General features: G+C 38.3%; 1 protein-coding gene across 5 annotated transcripts; it reads left to right on the top strand.

Moving 5' to 3' along the window:
- Positions 1-31: 31 nt before the first annotated feature.
- CNOT7 (CCR4-NOT transcription complex subunit 7) lies at positions 32-26,699 on the top strand. 5 transcript variants are annotated; one of them, XM_032223851.1, is made up of 8 exons: positions 32-169; positions 7,272-7,471; positions 7,608-7,703; positions 9,451-9,644; positions 12,237-12,398; positions 19,545-19,689; positions 23,955-24,065; positions 25,318-26,699. In XM_032223851.1, the coding sequence occupies exons 2-8, from the start codon at positions 7,355-7,357 to the stop codon at positions 25,444-25,446; spliced, it is 954 nt and encodes a 317-aa protein (XP_032079742.1). In that variant the 5' UTR covers positions 32-169; positions 7,272-7,354; the 3' UTR covers positions 25,447-26,699. The 5 variants fall into 5 exon arrangements, with proteins under 5 accessions (XP_032079742.1, XP_032079744.1, XP_032079745.1 ...); XM_032223853.1 differs by lacking the exon at positions 12,237-12,398; XM_032223852.1 differs by lacking the exon at positions 7,608-7,703 and having other exon boundaries at positions 46-169.
- Positions 26,700-27,044: the final 345 nt, after the last annotated feature.

Raw genomic sequence — 27,044 nt, 5'->3', positions numbered from 1 at the left:
GGGTTGAAAGGTTAAGAGCGCGGCGCGCGCTGATGATGTAATGGCTTTGTGCGCTGGGAGGCTGTGGGGAAGCCGCGCGAGTGGTTTTCCGCGCTTTCTGGCTCTCCCTCGCCGCGTCGGGGCTGCCTCCGCCGCCGGGTCTCTGCTCGCCCCTTTCTCCTCCCCTCGCGTGAGTAACCGCTGCTTCTTTCATTAGGAAAGCCCGTGAGGAGCGACGGCGACAGTGTTTCTCGTATGTGTGTGGGTATGGGGGGTGGAAACGCAGGTGGTCGGGAGAATAAAGTGGAAGCGCGCTCGGTCCGACGGCGAAGTTTTCTTTCCGTAACATGAGGGATGGGTGGGGAGAAGAGTCCGAAGAGAACGAACCGAGGCTGGCGCTCGGGAGTCTCCTGTCTCACCTTTGCTTTACCTCAATCCTGTGCGATCCAAGCCTGCCTGCCTGCCTGCCTTCCTGACACAGTAAAGCTAGAGGTGTCTCTCGCCTCACCTTGAACAGATCTGCCTACATGGCATCGTCTGCTGCTCCCTTTTGCGAGGTTCCCTCCTATCCCCCCAAAAAACATTTTTTTAAAAAAAATGGTGCGGGAAGATATAAGAGTTAGATGCCACTCAGGTGTCTTTTGCTCATTGCAAAGAGCCGAGGTGGCGCAGTGGTTAAATGCAGCACTGCAGGCTACTTCAGTTCGGCTGTTCAAATCTCACCGGCTCAGGGTTGACTCAGCCTTCCATCCTTCCGAGGTGGGTAAAATGAGGACCCGGATTATTGTTGCTGACTCTGTAAACCGCTTAGAGAGGGCTGAAAGCCCTATGAAGCGGTATATAAGTCTTAACTGCTATTGCTATTGCTATATCTTTATTATCTTTCAGCAATAGCCAAAGGATGCGTTCTGGTATACAGAGTTGAGTGTAACTATACATGCTTTTTTAAGTCAGGATGGAGGGGTCCTTGGTGCTCTCTGAGCTTGGTTGTTTTCTTACAGAAGTTTCATTACCCAAACGAGGTAGCATTATCAGTGCTGATAAGAGAGAGGGGTTTGTTCTTAAGTCAGGATCTCCCAAGTGGATGGTTGATGGGACTATCCAAGGTTCAAGTTATTGTTCCTCCTATTATGGGGAGCAATGACTATCTGAAACATGCAAGGATCAATTAGCCTTGGGGAACCCTGACATAAGTTGTGCTATGGCACTTTGGGGCAGAAGCGTAAATAGCAAAGTGAGGCTGCTGGATGTTTATCTTTTCAGTGAAAAAATGAGAATAGAAGGGAAGGTATTGAAAAGAACTAAAACTAACATCTTTATTTTTCACTGTTGGATTTGGGCAAGGAAAGTTGCATCAAGCTTTTCCCAACCCTAAATCTTCCAGATGATGTATTCTATTCTAATAAATAACAACAGCTTACATACTGTGACAATACTTGTAACACCATCAAGCATCCACATCTGCCTATCTCATATCCTTGGAAAGGACTTGATAGGTAGACAAAAATGCCAAATCCAGTCTGAACATCTCGCTGACTGAAACAAGTCATTTTATGTCCTATGTTTGTTGTTGACTTTAAGATGATTTCTTGTTATCTGCAACCATTAGTTGTGAAATAGCCTAATCTGCAAGCTATGAGATTAAGAATGGATGGTTAATTTGATACAGATAATTAAACTTAAAAACTCTTTATAACTACAATGAATAACCTAGGTTACTTCTGTGAAGTATGGGCATTGGTGACATATCAACAATGATACAATTGTATCTGATCAGATTGTTATGCAGGTAGTCCTCGACTTACGGCAGCCCCCCCCCCCAAAATAAAACTACTTACAATCCAGTTCCAAAGTTATGGCCACTGCAGCACTCCCACAGTTGCAGAGTGGATTTGATTTTAATCAAGTCAATTTAAATCGTGATTTAAATAACTAGTAACAAGGTTTGATTTAAAGCAACTCAATTTAGATCGTAATTTTTAAAGAGCAACTGTCATCTCTGTCCCGCAGTGGCTCCTCCTCCTCTGACCCACTTTGATTCACTAACAATCTCATTCACTTTAATGGGACAGCTGGTGATGTGGCAGTGACACAAGGTGAGGGACGTGGCAGGCAGCAGGTGAGTGGACGCCCGCTTACAGGCGCTGCCATGATGGGTCTGAAATGACAGATGCGTTTTAATATCATATAAGCTGCTTAGAAGGTTTCACTTTCAGTTTTACTGCTTGCCCTTCCTCATACTTAGAGCCTGTGTGCTACTGATGCATTTCTCTTCAAACAATCATAGTTTGTAGTGTAGATAGATTTGCAAAACAATGGGATAAAGTTATAATTACTGAACTTTGTTTTATGATTTATCTCATGGTTACTGTGAAATTGTGTGAATGCATTAGCACAATTAATGTTATCTCAGCTTGCAGAGCTTGGATTCATTGAATGAGTTTATAAAAAATGTAACTATTGCAAAATATGCAGCCTCATGCTACATAACTAAGCCCCATTTCATGCTGAATAAATAATAAATCATGCTGAATAAATTATTAATGTATCATAAATAACTATCTTTACATAGATTTTTACTTCAAAGGTATTTTGTTAAAATAAATTTGATAATTTTTTTTAAAAAACCGATTTAAATAAAAAAATCCAATTTAAATAAAAAATCTGATTTAAAAAACCAATTTTTTATCCATCCTGCACAGTTGTTTGCCCTTATGATTGACCATAGGGAGTTGTCCCCACTGCCTGGTCCCTACAGGCCTGAAGAAAAGTGAGAAGGATTCCTGGGGCAGGAACCTGTGCTAGGCATCCCAGGGCCTTCTCTGTGACCCCTGAGACACCCTGTGCTTCACTTAACAACCTCAACAGGAAGAGCAGGAATGGGTGGTCTTAAGTGAGGTGATCATGTGGGCAATTCACATCAATCATGGTTTTTTACCATAATGGGCAGGCTCCATTGTGGTTGTTTGTCAAGGGCAATCTATATCAGGGGTGTCAAACTCAATTTCATTGAGGGAGCATCAGGGTTGTGTTTGATTTTGGGAGGCCAAGGTGGGCGTTGCCAACTCAACATCACTCATGGTGGGGGCACAAGCGCTCTGCCAGCAAAAATGAGTTCCCAAGCTCTGTTTTCGGCTACGACAGCCTCCTGCAATCCTCTGCCAGTTAAAATAGAGCTTAGGAAGGTTGCCTATGGCCCACCCGTGCTCTGTCTTTGCTGGCAGAGGCACTGTGGGCTGGTCCTTTGCTGTTTCCAAGGTGGCCCCCCAGGCCAAATTTAAGCACCCTGCGGGCCAGACCTGGCCCCTTGGCCTTGAGTTTGATACCCCTGATCTATAGACTTACCGTATTTTTCAGAGTATAAGACGCACCAACGTTTTGAAGAGGCAAATTTAAAAGAAAAGTAGGTAGGTAGATAAAGGGAGGGAGAGACAGAGAGAGAGAGAGAGAGAGAGAGAGAGATGGAGATAGAGATAGAGAAATACAGTAGGTACAGTAGGGCAAAAAAGTATTTAGTCAGCCACCAATTGTGCAAGTTCTCCCACTTAAAAAGATGAGAGAGGCCTGTAATTGACATCATAGGTAGACCTCAACTATGAGAGACAAAATGAGAAAACAAATCCAGACAATCACATTGTCTGATTTGGAAAGAATTTTTTGCAAATTATGGTGGAAAATAAGTATTTGGTCAATATCAAAAGTTCATCTCAATACTTTGTTATATCCTTTGTTGGCAATGACAGAGGTCAAATGTCTGTAAGTCTTCACAAGATTGGCACACACTGTTGCTGGTATGTTGGCCCATTCCTCCATGCAGAGCTCCTCTAGAGCAGTGATGTTTTGGGGCTGTTGCTGGGCAATACGGACTTTCAACTCCCTCCAAAGGTTTTCTATGGGGTTGAGATCCGGAGACTGGCTAGGTCACTCCAGGACCTTGAAATGCTTCTTACGAAGCCACTCCTTAGTTGCCCGGGCGGTGTGTTTGAGATCATTGCCATGCTGAAAGACCCAGCCATGTTTCATCTTCAATGCCCTTGCTGATGGAAGGAGGTTTGCACTCAAAATCTCACGATACATGGCCCCATTCATTCTTTCCTGTACACGGATCAGTCGTCCTGGTCCCTTTGCAGAGAAACAGCCCCAAAGCATGATGTTGCCACTCCCGTGCTTCACAGTAGGTATGGTGTTCTTTGGATGCAACTCAGCATTCTCTCTCCTCCAAACATGACAAGTTGTGTTTCTACCAAACAGTTCTACTTTGGTTTCATCTGACCATATGACAGTCTCCCAATCCTCTTCTGGATCATCCAAATGCTCTCTAGCAAACTTCAGATGGGCCCGGACATGTACTGGCTTAAGTAGTGGGACACATCTGGCACTGCAGGATCTGAGTCCCTGGCGGCGTAGTGTGTTACTGATGGTAGCCTTTGTTACGTTGGTCCCAACTCTCTGCAGGTCATTCACTAGGTCCCCCCGTGTGGTTCTGGGATTTTTGCTCACTGTTCTTATGGTCATTTTGACCCCACGGGGTGAGATCTTGCGTGGAGCCCCAAATCGAGGGAGATTATCAGTGGTCTTGTATGTCTTCCATTTTCTAATTATTGCTCCCACAGTTGATTTCTTCACACCAAGCTGCTTGCCTATTGCAGATTCAGTCTTCCCAGCCTGGTGCAGGTCTACAATTTTGTTTCTGGTGTCCTTCGACAGCTCTTTGGTCTTCACCATAGTGGAGTTTGGAGTGTGACTGTTTGAGGTTGTGGACAGGTGTCTTTTATACTGCTAACAAGTTCAAACAGGTGCCATTAATACAGGTAATGAGTGGAGGACAGAGGAGCTTCTTAAAGGAGAAGTTACAGGTCTGTGAGAGCCAGAAATCTTGCTTGTTTGTAGGTGACCAAATGCTTATTTTCCACCATAATTTGCAAATAAATTCTTTCCAAATCAGACAATGTGATTGGATTTGTTTTCTCATTTTGTCTCTCATAGTTGAAGTCTACCTATGATGTCAATTACAGGCCTCTCTCATCTTTTTATTAACTTGCGCAATTGGTGGCTGACTAAATACTTTTGCCCCACTGTAGGTAGGGCGAGAGAGAGAGTGTAGGTAGGTAGGTAGAGGGATAGAGAGAGAAATAGAAAGAGAGAGATACAGTAGATAGGTAGGGAGAGAGAGTGTAGGTAGGTAGGTAGAGGGATAGAGAGAAATAGAAAGAGAGAGAGAAATACAGTAGGTAGGTAGAGAGAGGGGGGGTAGGTAGGTAGGTAGGTAGATGTTTCCAGATGTACTTATCCATGTGCTGGAGAAGAAAATCGCTGACAACCTGCAGCACCTAAGACTTGTTTCTGCTGCATAGCATTTGATCCATGTAATTCTCATCAATCAGTTAAAGAGCTTTCCAAAAGGGAAAAAAAAAGTTTTTGCACTTTGCAAACCTCTCCAAAACGGACCTTTTTTCGTGAAAATGGGGCCATTTTTTTTTCCAAATAAAAGGCAGGATTAGCCTTGGAGGGGCTTGCAGAGTGCTCCTGGGGTGGGGTGGGGGGCAAAAATGAGCAAAAAAATGGCCTATTTTTTTTTGCAAAACGGGCCTGTTTTTTGTAAAAAAAAAATTGCATGCATAGCCTTATGGAGGCTTATAGAGTGCTGCTGGGGGCTGGGGCTCATTTTTTTGCTCATTTCTGCCCTCCCCAGGAGGTCTCTGAAAGCCTCCATAAGGGTATGCATGGCCATTTTTGTGAAGGGGACGGGGCTTCGGGAGGCAAAAAATGCTGTATTCGATGTATAAGATGCACCCAGATTTTCAGCCTCTTTTTTGAGGAAAAAAGGTGCGTCTTATACAACGAAAAATACTCTAAACTAGACTAAGAAAATTCAGTTTGCCTAGGAATGGTTAGCTCTACATATTTGTTTAATGCTTTGATTATTATAGTAATTTGTTCTATGCCTTAAAACAGAACATAACAATCTGATACTCTCCAGATGATTTTGATTAGAGCTTCCATATTTCCTAGCAAATTGTGTCAGAGGGCAAGATCCAAATCAATTGGTGAATTACCGACTGCTGTAAACATTTACGTGATATTACAGTCTAGAACTGTAGTATTTCATGTCAGATTGCTTTCTGCTTCAAATGGAGGACATTATTTAAATATATAAGGATAAATAGTCTTTAGCAATAAAAAACCACTCCTAGATTGCAGGAGAAGAGAGTATATGGAACAATATTTATAATTTTATTATTTTCTTCAGGCCCATCCAGGAAATGAGCATGTATTTGGCAAGAGGATATAGAAATCTTATTTTTACATTACTAATATACTGTTATTTCATTATGGAGTCTCTGAAGAATTGTAATATATATTTGTATCATAATAGGTTTTATTGAGCTCAGTGGAAGCTATTTCTTGAAAAAGTTTCTACTGTATAGGATTGCAAGCTGGATATTCATCTAACAAATAACAGTTAATTAGTTCATATAATTTTTTTTTATCTCTGAAGATTTGCAAATGAGGTAATCTTAATTGATGGAGTTGTGTAAGCTAATTTATGTGTATTTTTTCTTCTCCCTTTCTCTATGTATAATTCTCATAGTCGAGATAGTTGAATTTTATGGAGTCTTTGAAGCTGTCTGAGCTTAGTTGTTTGCTTGTGATTGTTTTGTTACCAGATTAAGTAATATCTTAAGTGTTTAGAAGGGTTTGCTCTTTGTTTATATACAGTGGCTAGCTGTCTGTTTTGGTAGAGATTTTTCTTCTTCTTAGCAGTTCCTTGATTAGGCTTTTGTTCACTGCCTGCTTTTTGAATCCTGACAGCTTGATTGTTTATCTGAGATGGTAGTTTCTTGATTAGGATATTGTTTACATCTTACTTTGGTGTTAATTCTGGTATTAGTTCCTGCTTATCTGGGTGTGAATTGCTGGTATGAAGCGTGGAGTTTTTTTGTTATAGTTCTGACCAGCAGTTGGGCCCATCCACCCACCCCGGCACTATCCCGTCCTATATAATCACCATGTTTTTGATGCCACATGGATGCGTGAAAGGTGCGCATGATCATATTTTCAGTTCTGGATGAACAGGTTGTTACATTATGTGACGCCTACCTCTGGCTTGTACTCAAACTATGGTTAAGTCTGCCAATGTGTTGTAAAATTAAGGAGTTCTTAAGATGTTTTTGAGGTGTGGCTTGGGCTGGTTGTGCTATAGGGTGCTGAGTTTTCATTTACTTTTTGATAATTTTGTTTTATGTTTATAAATTCATTAAAATTATTTATTTCTTGTCTTGCTGTTTTAGGTATAAAATTTAAACTTGTTTTATGAAATCAACTTTTCATCAAGTATATCTTTTTGATGCCTGGTATCTGAAGCCTCCTAATTATGCCAGCAGCCACAGTAGATCACAGCCAAAGAATCTGTGAAGTGTGGGCTTGTAACCTGGATGAAGAGATGAAGAAAATTCGTCAGGTTATACGGAAGTTTAACTATGTTGCCATGGTAAGATATTGAGAATATCTGTATTCTTCTTTGGTTACAGAGGCAGTGTAAATGATTTGTAAAAGAAAAACGTAAAGCATCTAATGCATTTCTTCCAAAATAACAAAAGATTTCCATTTTATTTATTTATATACAGTATATCCTGCCTTTATTATTTTTACAAATAACTCAAGGCGGTGAACATATCCAACACACCTTCCTCCTATTTTCCCCACAACAAGAACCTTGTGAGGTGAGTTGGGCTGAGAGTGAGTGATTGACCCAAGTCACCAGCTAAGGTGGTAGACTAGAATTTACAGTCTCCCACTTTCTAGCTGAGTGTCTTAACTACTAGACCAAACTGTCTCCCATTACTGATTTCATTGGAAAAAAGTTCAAAATAATTAATAATTAGTTCTGAATAGGTCATACGCATATATTGTCTTTACAGTTCCTAGTTCTATTTGGTATTTTAATAAAATAAACTAATACTGTGTTTCCCTGAAATTACGACATGTCCTGATAATAAGGCCATGCCACATTTTTCTGGTGGGCAAATATATAAGTCCTCCCCCGCAAATAAGCCCCCTGGACAACCCCCCAGTTCCAGCCAGGTAGAGTGCCGCTCACCAACCTAGCGGTATCCCAAAGGTGCCACGCTGCGGGAACCAGGAGGGGAGGCAAAGGTGATCGCGTTGGTTAGCAGCTTCAGGATACCGCTAGGTTGGTGAGTGGCTGTCTGCCCAGCGGCTCTCTGCCCAAGAGGGGGGCTGCCGGGCGGCTGCTCTCTTGTGAGCGGGCTCCCAAAGAGCCGGGCACATCCTCATGGGCGAATAGCTGTGTTGCGCTGTCACAGCAGCTCAACACAACAGCCATGAAGCGACAACACTCATGAGCAGCACCCGGCAAACCCCCTTTTCAGCCGGGCACAGCACCATTCACTGACCTAGGGGTATCGCCAAGCCGCATGAGCGCCTGTTTGCCGCTGCCCGGCTTCCGCGGCTTGGTGCCTTCGAAATGGCAGTGAATGGTGCTCTGCACGGCTGGAGGGGGGGTTGCGCGAGCGGCTGTTCCGTTCTTGCTCATGCGCCTGCCAGCCTCATGATGCATGGCCCAGCTCTCACCGCAGAGCCAGGGCACATGGCTTTTTCTGCGGCTTCCAAACTGAGTCTTCCGGCAGTGGCCGCTCTGGGTGTATGCTCTATGGTTGTGGGCCAGCTGCCGGCAGAGCGTACAACCATAGAGCATACGCCCAGAGCGGCCAATGCCAGAAGTCTCGGTTTGGAAGCCGCAGAAAAAGCCATGCGGCGGAAGGTGGCAGAGGTGCACTGGCTCTGCAGAGAGAGTTGGGGCATGCATCGTGAGGCTGGCAGGTGCGTGAGCGAGAGCAGAACAGCGGCTTGCGCAACCCTCCATCCAGCTGTGCAGAGCGCCATTCACTGCCATTTGGAAGGCGCCAAGCCGTGGGAGCCGGGTGGCGGTGAACAGGCGCTCATGCGGCTTGGCGATACTCCTAGGTCAGTGAATGGCGCTGTGCCCGGCTGGAAAGGGGGTTTGCCGGGTGGCTGCTCATGAGTGTTGTCGCTTCATGGCTGTTGTGTTGCGCTGCTGCGACAGCGCAACACAGCCATTCGCCCATGAGGCTGTGCCCGGCTCTTTGGGAGCCCGCCCGCAAGAGAGCAGCTGCCCAGCAACCCCAAAACAATAAACCCTCCCCTCATAATAAGGCCCAAGCCATATTTTGTGTGTAAAAAGAAATTAAGACCCTGTCTTATTTTCGGCGAAACACGGTGTTGAATAATTAGATTAATAAATAAGTTTCTTTGCACAGCTCCTGGGTTTATCCATAATGCCTGAGTTAACTGCAATACAGTAATTGGGTTCCATGTTTAGTCTTTTATATCGTATACAGAACATATAGAGCATCTAGCTATAAAAAGTGGGGAATTGTATAACTTTTATAATAGTTCCATCTTGTTTTTCACATTTATGCTTTTCAGGACACAGAATTTCCTGGTGTAGTTGCACGACCTATTGGAGAATTCAGAAGCAATGCGGACTATCAATACCAGCTACTCCGCTGTAATGTAGATTTACTTAAAATAATCCAGTTAGGGTTGACATTCATGAATGAGCAAGGTGAATACCCTCCAGGAACTTCAACATGGCAATTTAATTTTAAATTTAATTTAACGTAAGTTCCGGAATTTGGTTGTGTGTCTTTAAGTGTGTAGAGTATTTTAAAATCAAATAATTTAACTAGGGTTTTTTTCTGCTGTTTTTCCATTAAGTGCAGGAAGTGTGATAAATTATGCCTAGGTAAAATTGTTCAAATTCTTAAAACTCATATAATGGTCAATCTGAGATTTATTATTATTATTATTTTAAAAACCTCTGTTGGAAGCCTAGTTGAAATAGTTAGGGTTAAATCCTTTGTGCTTGAACTTTAAATTGATGTCATTCACTAGTTTATATCAAGCAATGAATGAAAGAATGCCCACATATGGAGGCCTTTTCATCCAGTAGCTTTATTGTCAGGAAAATCTCTGAAATTGGCTGAGGCTGGAAGAAAATCGACCAAAATTGGAGCCTTTGCCCAAGATTAGCTGACTTCCTCCACATGTTGCCAAACTTTGTATTCTACAGGGGTTTTTTTTGTTCTTTATAAGATTATCTGGATTATCTTAATTTGGTTTCTTATGGGTGTTAGGATTTCCAGGAAGGAGGAAGCATTAAGAAATGTTCACTTCATAAGTTGATTTGTGCATCCATGGATGAAAGTTATTGATATTAGCTGAAGTTAGCTTACATTTAATTTATTCATTTATAATATATGTAGTTCTTCCTAACTGTGTGAATCTGGATAATGTACAAGACAGTAAAAAAAAAACCCACAAATTAAGACACAGCAAAATATTGATCCCAAAGTAAACATCTATAATCAGTTACAGACACACATGATAGAATTACCCAATATATCTTCTCAGCAAACAACATGGTATATGATGTATTTCAGTGCTATGTCATGAAAGGCTTAGTAGCAGGGGTGGGATCTTACTGGTTTAGCAACTGGTTCCTGAGTGCGTGAGAATTCTGATGGTTTCCTTGACAGCTAAAGCTAATTACAGACAATATCTCAAGTCCTTGCTTCATTCATCACTCTGGATCTTATCTGTCTGGGAATCTACTTAGAGTGGACATGACTTTATCTGCTACATTTATCCTGCCACATTTATACAGGCAATTTGTCCCACCCTTCTTTTTCCAGAAGCTTCAAAATAACTCTTAGGAGGACTACAGGTAGTTCTCAACTTACAACAGTTCATTTAGTGACTACTCAAAGTTATAATAGCATTGAAACCAGTGACTTATGATCATTTTTTACATTTATAAGCATTGTAGCATCCCTGAGAGCAGGTGATCAAAATTAGACTATTAAGCTTCTTGTTCTTATTTATCATAGTTGCACTGTTCTGGAGTCATGTTCTTTTTTGTAACCTTCTGATAAGTAAAGTCAACGGAGAAACCAGATTCACTTAACAACTGTGCCACTAATTTAACAACTGCAATGATTCACTTAACAACTGGGGCAAGAAATGTCGTAAAATGGGGCAAAATTAACTTAACAAATGTCTCACTTAACAGAAATTTTGGGCTCAATTGTGGTTGTAAGTCTAGACTACCTGTTCTCTTACATGCTTTGGCAAAATGGGTGGCCTAGACATTAATTAATAGGGTTCTGGGGGAGCAATTTGTGAAGAAAATGGATTTTGTGTTGGTTTGAATGTGAACTCTTATAGTGCTCACATTCTCTTCTGTAGCACCAGTGGCATTCTATCAATAGCTTCATTTCCCTCGGCTCTTTAAACAGTCAGGGAACTGTGATTTGCAGTTAGGCAAAGGCCTCACAGAAATAAATTCACATTACTCTTCAGCTGTCTCCATGTTCTGGTAATCAGCCAGGATGTCATGAAATCTGCCTACCAAAAGAGTCCTGCTGTTCTTTACAGAAGCTGGGACATCTATGATGTGCAGTTTGATATGGAAGTGGTCTGACAAGAGTAACAACAAATATCAGTATCCTCCATGTTCATATTTCATCTGCTTCAAAGTAAAAATCAAATATGTACTCACCTGCATGATTATTTGCAACGTCCATAGTCTCCATGAAGGCCATAAAATAATCAACCAGTAATGGGTTGCTCCTGGTTTGGCCTGGATTAGGTGAACCAGTAGTGATGACGGCAGGAGGCTCTGCTCACCCGCCCAGTTGCTTCTGTGTGTGTGTAGAAGTGCTGCGAGTGCATGTACGTGCATGAGGGAAACAGTGGTAAACAAAATTGAAACCCACCACTGTAATGAACAGAAATCATTATTATTGGTTAAAGAATCACTTTCATGATTACATAAACTCAGGTCAAAGCAATTTTTTACTCAAAGCCAAAATTTGTTTCCTGCCGACATTAGGATTAAATAGTTTGTAGGAAGTAAATGGACATTTGCAGTCAAATTAACAGTGTTGCGTACAAAAGAATTTTCTTTAATGAAAAGCATGTATTTAGTAAGTATCACAATATATCTTGTTTAACAATTCTTTTACCTGTGAGCAGAACTTGGTTGAACTCTGCTTGTGCGTGTGCGTGGGCGTGCATATATCTAATTAGCAAAATCTTGTACAAGGATGATTTATTAGCGGTAATATAGGCTTTCTGCTGGTAATTCATTTAAAATTCTTTTGACAACTATATTAACAATAGTGATTATTTTTTAATAATGCTTCTTCTAGAGAGGACATGTATGCCCAGGATTCTATAGAGCTATTAACAACATCTGGAATCCAGTTCAAAAAACATGAGGAGGAAGGAATTGAAACTCAGTACTTCGCTGAACTTCTTATGACTTCGGGTGTTGTGCTCTGTGAAGGAGTCAAGTGGCTTTCATTTCATAGGTAACCACAACATACAGAACTATCGCTTGCCTACTTGTTTTCTTTTTCTTTTAATGAAACCTTAAGACAAAATAATTATCTCTGCTTATTAACCTGAAGTATTAGGCTGGGTGAGTTCTAGATCATTTTGTAAAGACTTTGCTGCTTTAAACTTACCTCTTCAGTTTACGCTTTGGCTCCAGTGGAAACAAATAATCTGTATCTTAACTTGAGGTACTAAAGTGTCAGTCATGTAGAGAGGGAGCACTGTATTTTTCTATTTTGCTTTGACAGTTTCCCAGGTCAGAGGAAGGAACAGCCACATATATCTGCCCTTTGTGTACGGTTAGCAGGTAAATGGAAACTGGAATTAGTTGATTAACATCGTTGGAAAGTCCAAATTCAGTACAGCTCTGAAGACTCTTTGATAATGCTGGTAGGGAAAATATGAAACTTTTATCTTAATTGTAATGCCAAATATTGGAAAATTAAATTTTGCTGCATGAATCTATTTTCTTACCTGGTTCCAATATTATAGTTCTTTTGTTTTTTTCAACCCCCTAGGGCCCCTTCCCCACCAATAGAGGCTTGCCTCCTTAAAGAAAAGGGGTGAGACTGATGTTTGAATTATATGATTTGAAGCTTGGACAGTGTAAGCGTACACTCAAGATCTGAGTCATTCAGAACAATCTTGTGCTGTTTATTGTAAGGCCCATTTCACAATTCTTAATTAGGAAAAAGGGAATATTCAGTTGATTAATTTATAAATATGTTAATTATTAGGTTAGTTGGGTTGTTGAGCACAAAGCTGCTTACTGAAGGTTGGTTTTGGCAGGGATAAATATTGAAAAGTTTTCTGGAACAGATTACTAGCAGAGATATTTACTTTAAAATGAATCATCTTGTTCAAGATAGTGTAGATGGGTGTAGCCTTTCAGGCCATTCTGATACACAGGTTGGAACGATTCAGGAATTCAGGTGCTTTGAAATGAAAAGTGTTTATAGCAAATATTCTTAGGTTGAAGTGCCCAAAAGATGTATTGTGCATCAATTTGTCTTTAATACAGTATCCCAGTGAGGGAAGAGTGCTTCAATACCATTAGTTGAGTTTAAATTCTGCTTTGAACAATTAGAAGGAATTAAATTAGCTTTTAAAATGTTGATGGGGAATTGTTATTGTATGGGATTCAAAATATTGCTAGAGAAATGATAGAAAATTTATCTCAAAGGTGCTTATTCCTTCAAAAGGCAATTGGACTGTTTTCGTCTTCTTTTTTCTTCTTCCTCATGGAAAAAACCCGTCCACTTGCCTTTTGAAGAAAGAAATCACTTTTAAGGCATCTATGACCTGGACGACTGAGAATCTTCAAAGACAGTACAGGAGTTGTACAGGAGATCTGTGCTTTAGCAGTGTTGCCATTTGACTGGTTTTCAATACGTTTTACGAAGATGTCTACTAAGGTCTCCACTTTGATTTTAACTGTGTACAATTCAAAAATGGAATTTTTATTTCTGTTAGCAAGCTTTGTATGGTTAGGAAGTCAATTATGTTTTTGTTCTTTACACCCTTATTCTGGAATAACTGTAGCTGCTGGGCAGATCACAGCAGTATGTTTGGAGCTGGGAGAATCCTGTTCCATAAAAAAGGAGGGATCTGAAAGCTAATGGCTTTCAATCTCTGCTTGTTAATTCCACTCTAAAGCATCATTTCCATTGGAAGGGTTTCCTTATAGGAGTTAGTTCCCGGATTGTTAGATAACTCAACTTTCAGCTGTTTTGTGGGCTTGGCTATACCTTTGTTGCAGAAAGTGTACAACGCCTCTTCCTTCTTTTTCCCTTGATGATTACTAAAGTCTCAGAGTTTTCTCTGTTCTTTCTATATGTTGAGGGTTGCAATAAGGCAGTACAAAGCTAGTATTTAAAACAATGGATTCAGGTGATTAAAAAGCCTCTTTTGAAGGAGTTTTTCCCAGTTGCTGCTGCCTCTTTATTATCCTAGCTCCTCCCTGTATGACAATTTTAAAACACATTAAAATTATAGTACTTTTTTCTAGTTTGTTTCATTTTCAGTCTTGCTGGAAAATGGATTTGCTTTACTGCTTTCAAGTAAAACCTAGATGAAGGTAGTAGGTAATATATCTATTGCTGCCACACTTAGCATATGTGAATAATTGTTTTTCTAAATGGACTTGAATTGTTGTGAATAAGGTTCATTCATTGTGATTTTGATGAAAGGCAATATTGTTAGGTGAAATTAGGAAACCAAAAGTGAAAAAAAAAAAATTGCGAGCTAGGTGTAACAAGCTGGGTATCCATACAAGTGGTGAGGAACAATTTATGAATCCTTTAGAATTCTCTGCAATTCTGCAGTGTTGTGATGTCTACTTCTGGAGTTTCTGGATGAATAAAGCAATAACATTTTGACATCTCTTTACTGAACACATTAATCCAATACTTGTTTCCTTTGATGTAAAACTATGTAAAGCTTTGGTTTTGGTTACTTCAGCAGTTACTAAACCCAAATGAATCAAAAGACTGGGGAGGTGATTAAAAACAGATTCACCTCACTTCATGAAAATAGAGGAAAACTAATAGGTTCTCCCAGGATGTAGGCAATAGGTGGATTGATGCTAGTTAGATAAGGTAATACTGGGTCCAAGTCACCTGGAGCTTTATAGATAAAAACCAAAGTTTTTGAATTAGAAATGTACTGGATACCAGTGCAGATCTATACATCAAAGTTATGTGCTCTTAGTGAACCAGACCGATTAAGTAATTCAACATTCTGAAGTTTTCAGGTGGTCTCCAAGGCAGCTCCAAGTAGAGCTTGTTGCAGTAGTAATGAAGACACATGTTGTTATTGCTACAGGATTTTTAAAGGTTGTATCAGTTGAATTACTACTTGGGCATTGGTCAAAATTAGACCTGTCTGCAGCCCCTGTTAACCTATTTAGGAGTAGCTGTGAATCTAGAAGGCCCCCAGGTCACAGATCTACTCCCTAATGGATAATACTTGAGAAACAGTAAATTACTAGGAACTATGTGTTAGTTTTAGCTTGTTTCATCCTCAGAGTTGCCCTAGTTCCTAATAACTCCCAAATATCAGTACAAGATTTCCACCACATTACTATACACAATCCAGGCTGGAGGTGATATCACAGCAACTCCATAGAGCTCAGAAACCTCTCTGAAAGTATTCATGTGAATGTGAAATAATAGAGAAAACTCCAAAACCCACAAATGAACAGCAACTGAGCTGCTCTGAAACCACTGACTGGAAATACCCATTCAGGAAGGAATAGGTCCACTGTAAATCATGCCTTCAATCTCTGACCTTCTCAGATGATCGAGTAAGATACCATGTTTGATGGTATCAAAGATTTGCTGAGAGGTCTAAGAAGACCAGAAGTACATTATTCCCAGAGTCATTAGCTTTAATACCTAGGCCTGAATTCTGATAGTAAAGGAACCAGATGTTTTTCTAGGGTACTTTGAGGTTAACTTCATGCCATCCTCTCAACAATACTTTCACAAAAGGTTTACTTGAATAATATACTACATTCTGTAGTTTAATTTATTTGTTAAAACTGTTTAAATTTTCACAATATTAGAGAAACCAGCTACTTGATAAAAAGTTACTTGGTCAGTGTGAAGGACACTTGCACTTCATTATTGTGTAAGAAAGTTATGCCCAAAGACCATAACTTTTGATTTTTCCAAAAGTTATAATTAATTGCCAATAATAGTTAATGGTCAAAGTGTGGTGTTGGGATTTTGGGGGTGGGGATATTACTCTAAAGAAGACAACAGCCCATGTCAACCAGTTTGTGTGCTGGACAACAAATAACAGGGTAATCAGCTCTGAGTAGGAAGGATAGTCAGGTTTCTGTCACCAATTTTATCTCAAACACATTACCATCCTTCAAGACCTAAAACATTGTTTTTAAAAATATTGACTAAAAATGGAGGTAAAACTCAGCCATGTTGGACGCTCCTTATTTTTGTAGTGAAAGTATCTATTGATGGCCTGTTGGGAGTCACTTATATTTGCACATTCATGTGTAATTCTTATTGTCATCAATTCAAGGTAAACCAGATCTGGAAGATACTTAACAGAAAAAAAACCATTAATTTATTAAGATAGGTTGTAGTAACAGAATTTTTCAAGTGTGATTGCACTTCTCCTGAGTTTATTCTTAGATTCCTTCTCAGGACATAAAGAGTACTTATCTTTGTTTACATAACAGTTTTTAAATATTTGCTTCAAGGCTGTGGCCCTGTCTCTGTATTACTAAACTCAGCAGTCTGCTGTAGAGCTTTCAGTTTGAGCTGTAAGTTATTTCAGTCAATAGAACCAAAAACTGAAGGAAGGAAATGTCACATACAATTTCTTTGCAATGTTGACATGTTTGTGTATCAAATATAGGGCAATACAAAGCAGTAATCTAAGGTAGAATAACTGGGTCAAACTGTTCCTCAACAAGAATATTGATACTAACAACTCAATATTCCAGTTTGTGCAGGACATGTTTGTCATAGGGCTGGATTATGAGGTCATTGAGATTAATTGCCCTGTAATTAGATGGAGCATTTTAGTCATGAGTGGAATACAGATCTTACGACCACAATGGAGCCGAAAATTTCTTTTGTTAATTTTGCCCCATTTTACGACCTTTTTTGCCATAGTTATTAAGCAAGTCACCGCAGTTGATAAATTAGCAATCCAGTTGTTAAGTGAATTTGGTTTCCCCGTCAATTTTGCTGGTGAGAAGTTCACAAAAAGCGATCACATGACCTTGGGACACAATAATGGTCATAAATAGGAACCAGTTCAAAAGCATCTGAATTTTGATCACATGACTATGAGAATGCAGCAAAAGTCGTAACGGTGAAAAACAGTCATAAATCACTTTTTCAGTGCTGTTGTAACTTTGAACGAACACTAAATGAACTGTTCTAAGTGAAGGATTACCTGTAGTAATGCTTACATTCCAGCCTTTGGGCTGATAATCTGTGAAATTTATATGATTGAGAATCTAACTATGGATAGCATCTCATTATTTTGGATTATCTTTAAAGTCCCTAGGAAGGTGATCTTCACCTGGAGTTTTGCTGGAGGGGAAGGCTTTATCAATGGTTAGACCTTTTTTCTAGCCAACTGGAGGCTATAACTCTGTATCGCTCAAGCTGTAAAATTGCATTGGTATTAGTACAGTCATGTAAGGAAGCATGTAAGAAGTGCAAACATTGCTCCCTCTTTGACTTGGATTCCCTTATATTCAGGATGCATGGGTGAGCAGATGGGATTTCTCTGCAGATAAACTACTATTTACTAATCTCCAGAAAGTCAATGTGTCCTTAGTTTGTAGCAAATTGTATGTTACAGCAGATCAATGTCTGGTATAATGATTTCTTCTTTATTAGAAATTTTTAGTTTTCATTTTTTAAATTACCTATGATATGCTAAGCAATATCTACTTTTTAATACTAGAGTAAGTAGTTCAATGCTTTATATCGAAGCAGGATTACTGACCTGAAAGTTACTCAGTTTGCTGGAATTTTTAATCGTTCTTGTTTTCAAGCATCCTGCTATTTGGAGGTGAAGGCAGATAAATAATAGAAATAGGTTTATTTTTACTTGCTGGTTACAGTCAAAGTTGTTAACATTGTTCTTGTGATTTTTCATATAAAGATTATTTATTCACTTTTGAAGATTAACTATAGAAGTTAATGTAAGCATTATTAAGAACCATTAAATATACAATGTTTATTTTAATTTCAATTCTGATATGTCCTTAAAAGAGAGACCAAATGCATTTTGCAACTGCATACATTACTATCAATTCCAGATGACTATTTTTTTACAATCTTTCTAGTAGCTGCATTGTATACTGCATTGTCTTTGCATACTATAAAATATTCCCATAAAAGCCTTGTCTATATTTTGTCAGAGGAAATGAAAGTCATTTGGTAGAGGTATACTTTACTATGTTGAGGTTTTTTTTTTCTATATTTGTAACTTGGCTGTGAATCACATTTATAAATACTGCACTATGAAATGTTTCTTTAAACAATTGATATACATTCATTGACTTAAAATAGAGATTTGACAGTTATTATGCATGTGGAGATGATCCCACTTTATGTAGAAAATATGTATGAGAGATACTTACTAAGCAACTTAATTTTGTAGTATACCATCCTGATTTGAATAGCAAATAGAAATTATGATTTTCCAATTTGGTAATAATGATAAATGAAGATTTTCTCTAAACCCAAACTCTTTGTGCAGTAGTAATAGAATTAATGCATAGAATTGGATGTTTTTCTAGGCTCATGCAATATTTAAGCACCAGAGGTTTCTGTAACTTTAGAATTATAGAATAGAATAGAAAAACAGAGTTGGAAGGCACTTTGGAGGTCTTCTAGTCCAACACCCTGCCTAGGCAGGAAACCCTACACCACTTCAGACAAATGGTTATCCAATATGTTCTTTAAAACTTCTAGTGTTGGAACATTCACAACTTCTGGAGGCAAGTTGTTCCACTGATTAATTGTTCTAACTGTCAGGAAATTTCTCCTCAGTTCTAAGTTGCTTCTCTCCTTGATTAGTTTCCACCCATTGGTTCTTGTTCTACCCTCAGGTGCTTTGGAGAGTAGTTTGACTCCCTCTTCTTTGTGGCAACCCCTGAGATATTGGAACACTGCTATCATGTCTTCCCTAGTCATTCTTTTCATTAAACTAGACATACCGAGTTCCTGCAACCGTTCTTCATATGTTTTAGCCTCCAGTCCCCTAATCATCTTTGTTGCTCTTCTCTGCACTCTTTCTAGAGTCTCCACATCTTTTTTACATCATGGCGACCAAAACTGAATGCAGTATTCCAAGTGTGGCCTTACCAAAGCACTATAAAGTTGTATTAATACTTCATGTGATCTTGATTCTATCCCTGTGTTTATGCAGCCTAGAATTTTATATTCAAATTAATTCATAATATATACAAAAATCTACTTATAAAATAGAAGCTTGCCATGATTTTTGTTACAAGGAATGCATGTGAAGAGAAAGCATATATTAAAATGGTTGATAAATTTCTGTTGATGATCTGGAATGTTTTGCCTTCCTAATCTTAAGTGTGTTTATTGCTGTTTATGATTACTTTGCAGTGGCTATGACTTTGGATATCTGATCAAGATCTTGACAAATTCCAATTTACCAGAAGAAGAGCTAGACTTCTTTGAAATACTGAGACTATTTTTCCCTGTCATTTATGATGTGAAGTATCTCATGAAGAGTTGCAAAAATCTCAAGGTAATTTCTACTGCTATATTTAGAGATTTTATAGGGAAAGAATATACAAATTATTTTTTTCTGTTTTACTTATGAACGGTTTTAAATAGTTATGTTAAGAACCTGTTCTCATAGAGAAACCCATGCAATGGGAACCTCTTGAAAAAGAGATGCCCATGAGAAGGATATTAATGTATCCCAGGAATTTTTAATAAAACTAATAGTTATGTGGATCCAATAACTAAGTCATAGGTTTTGTATACATTGAGAAAGAAATCATAGAACCAGCTTCTGGTCTATAAACATATACTGTAGACTCATGCATTCAGATTTGTGAGACACTCTGGATGTGGCTGTAATTTAAGTATGAAATCAATTCACACAACAGATATATGGAAATATCAGTGTGAAGATTTTGATACAGCCACTACTATTTCTGCACTTGCGTACTCCTAGATAACAGCAGAGGCGAATAAAAGGTTGCAGCTCTTTGTTATTTTATTACGACAAGATGAAACTAAACAGCACTGATGAGAGAGAAAAAGCTGAGAAAAGATGATAATAGCAGTTGTTAGGTCCAAGAGAAATGAGTAATGCAACAGGTTTTTCTCAAGGTTTTATCCAATGCTCTTTCGTTGATTGAATTTCATTTCTTTAGCAATTCTACAATTGAGTAAGCATATAGTTTATTAAGTTGTCAGTTAACCGTATACAGTCAGAAGTATTGAATGTATTAAAACACAGAGGACCGAGTTAATCTCAAATCCTTCACCTATTTCTCTGTACAGAAATCAGTTGGGCTACTAACTGGCTTGTTCTATTAGCTTGGCATCTAAAGGCAAGGCATCTGAAGGACAAGTACATGGAGACATGAAGGACAAACAGCCAAGTGTATTATGATAGTTGCTATGGTTTTTACTGTATACCGACTGCTATTGAGATGACTTGAAGCAAAGGCTGGTTTAATATAAAAAGAAAATATGTTTTTTTGTAAGCAAAGAAGTCAGATAAATTTACTTCTTATTTTGATGTAGCTAAATCCTGGCTTTACAAATAACTGGTCACCAGTGATAATATTAATGAGCCACATATGAACATCATTATTCAGTGAATCTATAGTTATTGCTATGTGTTGTTTGGAGACAGTGGATATTACTTTTAAAAAAAAAATCTGAAAGTCTTCAGTAAGGCAAGGCTTGTGGGGTAGGTTCATAAACCGGCCATACCTATTATATGGAATTATCATTGGAGAAGAAGATGAATAGACATATCAGAATATTAGCATTTCTGCTTTTTCATACTTCGAATGTCATTTGTCATTTTGATTTCCATGGTTAGTCTTATTAAATACATTAAATACATTGAAAGATCATGTTTTAAATATAGTTGTATAATGAAAGCTGGGAGTCTATCTGTATTAAAAGATTAAATATTGTAAATACTCAAAACTATCCAGATTATCTTTTTTCTGATGAATATTTTAATCTAGTTTTTTCCCTGCAAAATAAATTAATAGTTGGCTATCAAGTAACTTCATTATAGCTTGTCACCTTTTAAATTGCTTGTGAAAATTGTGTAACTTAAGGAAGCTTAGTTCTAGGGAAGAAGATGCAAATTACCATATTTTTCGGCATACAAGATGCACCGGAGTATAAGATGCACCAAGATTTTGAAGAGGCAAATAAAAAAAAAAAGTTTTTGCACTTTGCAGACCTCGCAAAAACGGCTCATTTTTCATGAAAACGGGCCTGTTTTTTGTCAAAAAAAGAGGGCATGCATAGCCTTTAAGAGGCTTATAGAGTGCTCCTGGGAGCTGGGGGGAAATGGCCTGTTTTCCGGTCATTTTTGCCCTACCCAGCCCCCAAGAGCACTCTGGAAGCCTCCTAAAGGCTATATATGGCCATTTGTGCAAAGGGGGCAGGGTTTCAGGAGGCAAAAATGCTGTATTCAGTGTATAAAATGCACCCAGATTTTCAGCCCCTTTTTTGAGGGAAAAAGGTATGTGTTATACTCTGAAAAATACGGTATTAGCAAGCTGGAGTAAGGGTTAAATTTTGTTTAGTTCTTATTTTGTTAGTTTTATGTCCTACCTTCTCTCCTTCCCCTTCCCCCTCTTCCTCCTCCTCCTCCTGTTGTTGTTGTTCTTCTTCTTCTTCTTATTAGCAATAGCATTTAGACTTATATACCACTTCACAGTACCGCCTTCCAGCCCCCTCTAAGCGGTTTACAGAGTCAGCATATTGCCCCCAACAATCTGGGTCTTCATTTTTACCGACCTCGGAAGGATGGAAGGCTGAGTCAACCTTCAGCCTAGTGAGATTCCAACTGCCAAATTGCAGGCAGCCGGCAGTCAGCAGAAGGAATCTGCAGTACTGCATTCTAACTACTGTGCCACCTCGGCATTCATAACCTCCTCCATTTATTTTTCACCCACAGCTTTGAGCAAGTCAATCTTTCCCAGCTGGAATTCATTTAGTGAGATGTGGGTGGATATATACCTGGATCTATTCAGTGCCTTAGGGTTCAGACACCTTGAATTCTATCTCCTCTTCAGCCCATCTCACACGCATAGTTTCTTCTTCTCTGCTCACCAGCCCTGATTTATCCTGTATTCAGCGTTCTTCTGCTTAAATTTAAAACTGTCTTTCTTAATTCACATCGCTGCTATTCAAACATGGTAGAAATGTATATGAGATAATGAACGTATGTGTAATAAAAGAGGGCAACATTATATAAGCAAGGATTGTTCACTGGCAAAGTCATGTAAATAGTCTTGTTGTTTAGTTTAAGGATTGAAAATATTTTTTTTTTTAAATGCCTTTGTTTGCCTTGCTCAATTTTACTCATTCTTCAAAACGTTTTGACAGTTCCCATCATAAAAAATTCACACATCATGTGTTTATTTTTGAACCATATAGCACTTGATCTAAATATATTTTGAAAAAGGTAGTGGATTTTTTTTTAAGGAGAAATACTAAGCAGTTCTCTGTTAACAGCTCATCTGGCATTTTGAAATTCCTGCTATGCAAAGAATGGATTAGGAGCCACACCAATTGTAAAAGGTTTAAGCAGAAGACCAAGGACTTCTAACAATTTTGCCCAGTATTTACATACAAAGCTCATACTGCATAATACATTATTTGAACTTTTATGATAAGCAACAGTTGTAAAGGAACAAAGCACTGAGGAAAGTTAATTTGGTTTAATTTTACTAAGCATATACTAAACTAGAGTATGACAGTCATACAACATGAGGATTAGATTGTCACAATGTAACATAGTATATTTGTAATAGGATTAACCTAGGTAAACCTTTCTTAATGTAAGGTATTCTATTTTTCTATTCAGTAGATTATTTCAGGTAATCCGTTTGATTAGGGGTCCTCTTTTTAAGGGATTGGTTTGAATAATGAATTCCATTACTAATTGCTGAAACAGACCGCCCAATATATGGCATCCTTACTTCTTCCAAGTGGAAAACATGCATATGCGCTATAATCAGTGACAGGCCCTCTTTTCACAGTTCCTTTTCCAGGGCTTTTTAAGAGCTTGAGGAAGTGTCATTTTTCACCAGCACTGCCTCCCTGAGGATTTCGCCCTCTTAAGGCTAATGCTTCAACAGTTCAAAACTCAGCCACTTCAGCAAGCAGGAGTATAAGTTACAGATGCTTGTACACATTTAGCACAAAATTGGAAAATCGGGAATATTTAAATCAACTTTCCAAAGTTGTTTTGATAACTTTTAAACCATCTAGAGTCGTTTGATAGTAAGATGGGCAGAATATAAATTTAAATAAATATCCACTGCCGCGTGCACATTTTATAGTTCTCCATAGCAAAATATTAAGTGCTGTTCTTAGCCATTAGAGAGTTGCTCATCCTTTATATGCAGTTGTGCATATTTGTACATTTGATTTTCCCTCCCATCTCCTGACTTGATGAACAACTGTAAGCAAAGTGGAAAGATGGGTGGGATTTTGATTTGAAATACTTTTTGTATTATACAGGCAGTCCTATAACAGTTTGTTTAGTGACCATTCAAAATTACAACAGAACTGAAAAAAGTGTCTTTCCCTGGTGGAAAGGCTTGAATGATAATAAACAAGAATTCTGAAGGCCTTTGCTGTCATAATTTGCTATGGTGTTAAAGAACATCTGACTATGATTTAAACCAAAAGTGTAGATCTTCAAATTGTTTTCTCATATAGGCGAATAGTGGAAAGTAATGCTATTACCTCCTGTCATATTTTCAACTGTTCTAATTATGCTGCAATCTTCCTTTTTAGGGTGGATTACAAGAAGTTGCTGAACAGTTAGAGTTGGAAAGGATAGGTCCTCAGCATCAAGCAGGATCTGATTCTCTACTAACAGGCATGGCCTTCTTCAAAATGAGAGAGGTAGATAGATATATACTGTCTGTGTGTATGATAATATTGATGGCGCTGAAGGAGGAGACTTAGGACGGGTTCTCATAGTTGCCATAGCAGTCATGCGATTGTAATTTGGGTACTTGGTAACTGCTTGCACTTATGACATCACAGTGTCTCACACTGCTGACTTCTGATCAGTAAAATTAATTGGGAAACTGGCTGGAGGTTGCAAATGGTAATAATGTGACTATGAGATGCTTCAGTTGTATGATATTTGCCTTATGACAGCAACTAGAACTTGATGCATTTGCCCACCTAAATCAGTAAGGTCATGTAATAATTGCATTTTATAATCACATTGTTCAGCAGCACTGTTGTTGGTCCCAATTACCATTATTGATGACTACCTGTTTTAGGATTAAATTATTAGATTAATAGTAATGGTAAATTAAATTATAATGTAATTGTGATTTAATTATATTATTATAATTAATAGTAAATTAAATTAGGCCATACTAGAGCCATATTTACTTCCAAGATCAATTTGAAGTGTTGCTACTAACCTTTAAAGCCCTAATGGGCTTAGTATTACATTGCTTCATAGCAGACTGAGGATTATACTTGATGACAAAGAGAATTCTGAGCAATTTGGCAAATGAGCATGAGAAGTAGTAGACTATTCTGAGTTAGTTACAGTTGAGAGATCACTGAAAAATAGTGCCACTAAGTGTTTTCATAGAAACCACTGACATTTTACTTTAGTAGTCTTTTAATACGTAAAGCCTACTTTGCTTTTGACAGTTCTAATTTGTAAGATCTTTTATATTTTTTGGTTTGGTGTTCAGCGAAATGACATGCCACTTTTGATTGATCTTGAAAAGTTAAGCAAGAAATAACTTCGTTAGTAGGAGAGACACCAAAATATAGCATCTAAGCTGCTGCTGGCAAGACGGAGAAGTTTTAAAAAGAACCTTGAAAGAAAATAATGACAAGCAATTTGTATTGTTGCAAGAAAACCATACAGATGTGACTGCCTCTTTTACTTTTGTTTTTTGTTTCATATGCATTACGTTACTATTGTTAAAATCTGATTTATGTGGCAGGGTAATGATTGTGACATTCTTTTCTCGATATACTTCAAGAAATATTAACTGGGAGGTATATTTTATTTAAATTCTATATTTGATCTTAAAATGAGATTTTTTTTGATACAGGTATTTTGAGTAGTGCCTCCAAAAATAGGCGAATTATAATAATTTGTCCTTTACATTTTCTTTAGATGTTCTTTGAAGATCACATTGATGATGCCAAGTACTGTGGTCATTTGTATGGTCTTGGTTCTGGTTCATCTTATGTACAGAATGGAACAGGAAATGCATATGAAGAAGAAGCCAACAAACAATCATGACATGAAATGACAAGGCACTTTTTCTAAGCTCAATATGGTTGTACATAGGTTTTATCTCTGGTTGAATTCCTTGGACAATAAGGCGTTCCTTTCCTCTTTATCAGCACACTTTTCTCTTGCCTTTGTATGTACTAAACCTGACTGTTCCTGTTCCAGTCCTTTGACCTTGATATATAGGCATTTCTGGATTAAATGTTGCCATGTACCTTGCCCATCTGTACAGAAGCACGGGTAGGAACAGTGTGGTAGATAGAAGAGGAAAGCTAAAATGATAATGACATTTCTAGTAAACTTTAATTGGCCTTTGTATTGGTTTATTATCCCTGGCCTTTCCCTTCAAACCTGGACAAACGCTGATTGTAATCAATTTCCCCATTGGATATTAATCCCTTCCGATGTAAAGGGGTTTTAGTTATTCATAATTGTGGACCATCACATTTGCACTTTAGAAGAGTGACTCTGAGTCAGATCCTCTGTTTTATCTGAAGTTCTGAATATTCTTCCCTGAGATAGAAAAAGGGTTCATCTGCCAGTATTGCGTCTTTCAGGTCTCAAATACATTGAACAAAGCCACGTTCATTGCCTGATCTCTCTTCAAACATACAGGTATCTTAGCTACTATGAAACTGGTGTTTCGTCTTCCAAATATTCCTGCCAGCTCTCTGATGGAAGCAACTAAGTGGAATCAGGAGGAATCTCTCAAGGATACTTCTTGAATTGAGAGTCCCTTTCATGGGGCCTAAATTTGCTGGGCAGTTTTTATGAGGTGTGATTAGGAGAACATTGTGTATTCTCCATTTAAAACAAGCCTTCTCCTCTATGTTGCAACCTTCAGGTTTATTGGACTATAACTTCTAAAATGTGTGGAATATATAGAAGTTGATAGCCAAATATTTAAAGGGCACCGGCTTGGGGTGGAATGGGGGATGCTGCTTTGCAGCCTTATGGAAGGTAGGTGTATCCTTTTATATGTTTGTGTCTGAAAGGAATAATTGAAAGATGGAATGCTGCAGTTAAAATAACAATTTAAAAATTGTAAACCATTTCATTATTCCCGTTCCAACGAGTTATAGCCTAATACTTTTCTATTTTAAAATATTAATTTATTGTATACATAAATGGATGAACACAATGTAAGTAAGTGATCCAAAGATAAATAGGAAGATATGTCCTTTTTGGGAGCTGCAACACAAGATATTTGTTGTCAAACAACAAATTTATTTGTACCTAATAAAGTTACCTAAGGCTTGTAAGGCTAGTTTATTTTTTGAGTCTATCTTAGCAGTATATTTTATAGGTGTTTTACTAAAGAACCACAAAGTACTTTCCTGACCATGCAGAGCAGGCTCATAAAAAGCAATTGTGAAGGAAGACTTTTATTAGTATGGAATAGCTAAATCTTATCCTGAAATTATCGATAGAGTGCTGATGGCAGCATTTGGCATGTCATCTACACTGAAAATCAATGAGAGTAAATCTTAATGTACAGCAAATTGATATAACTACCATGTACTTTAATATGTTTTCCTTTATCCTCATAAAGTTACAATAATGTAACTGGGCAGTGATTTTTCTTTTAAGGAAAAATTACAAAGACA

Source organism: Thamnophis elegans, chromosome 9, assembly GCF_009769535.1.
Source record: "Thamnophis elegans isolate rThaEle1 chromosome 9, rThaEle1.pri, whole genome shotgun sequence".
In the NCBI taxonomy this organism is placed as follows: domain Eukaryota; kingdom Metazoa; phylum Chordata; class Lepidosauria; order Squamata; family Colubridae; genus Thamnophis; species Thamnophis elegans.
Note: the sequence above shows the minus strand (reverse complement) of the source record. Positions and strands in the feature narration are given on the sequence as shown.

Bases quoted from the DNA above. Each gene is read 5' to 3' on its own strand.
- CNOT7 (XM_032223851.1), top strand. From the start codon at position 7,355: ATGCCAGCAGCCACAGTAGATCACAGCCAAAGAATCTGTGAAGTGTGG. The intron at 7,472-7,607 runs GTAAGATATTGA...ATTTATATACAG, and splicing joins AGTTTAACTATGTTGCCATG to TATATCCTGCCTTTATTATT. The intron at 7,704-9,450 runs GTGAGTTGGGCT...TATGCTTTTCAG, and splicing joins CACAACAAGAACCTTGTGAG to GACACAGAATTTCCTGGTGT.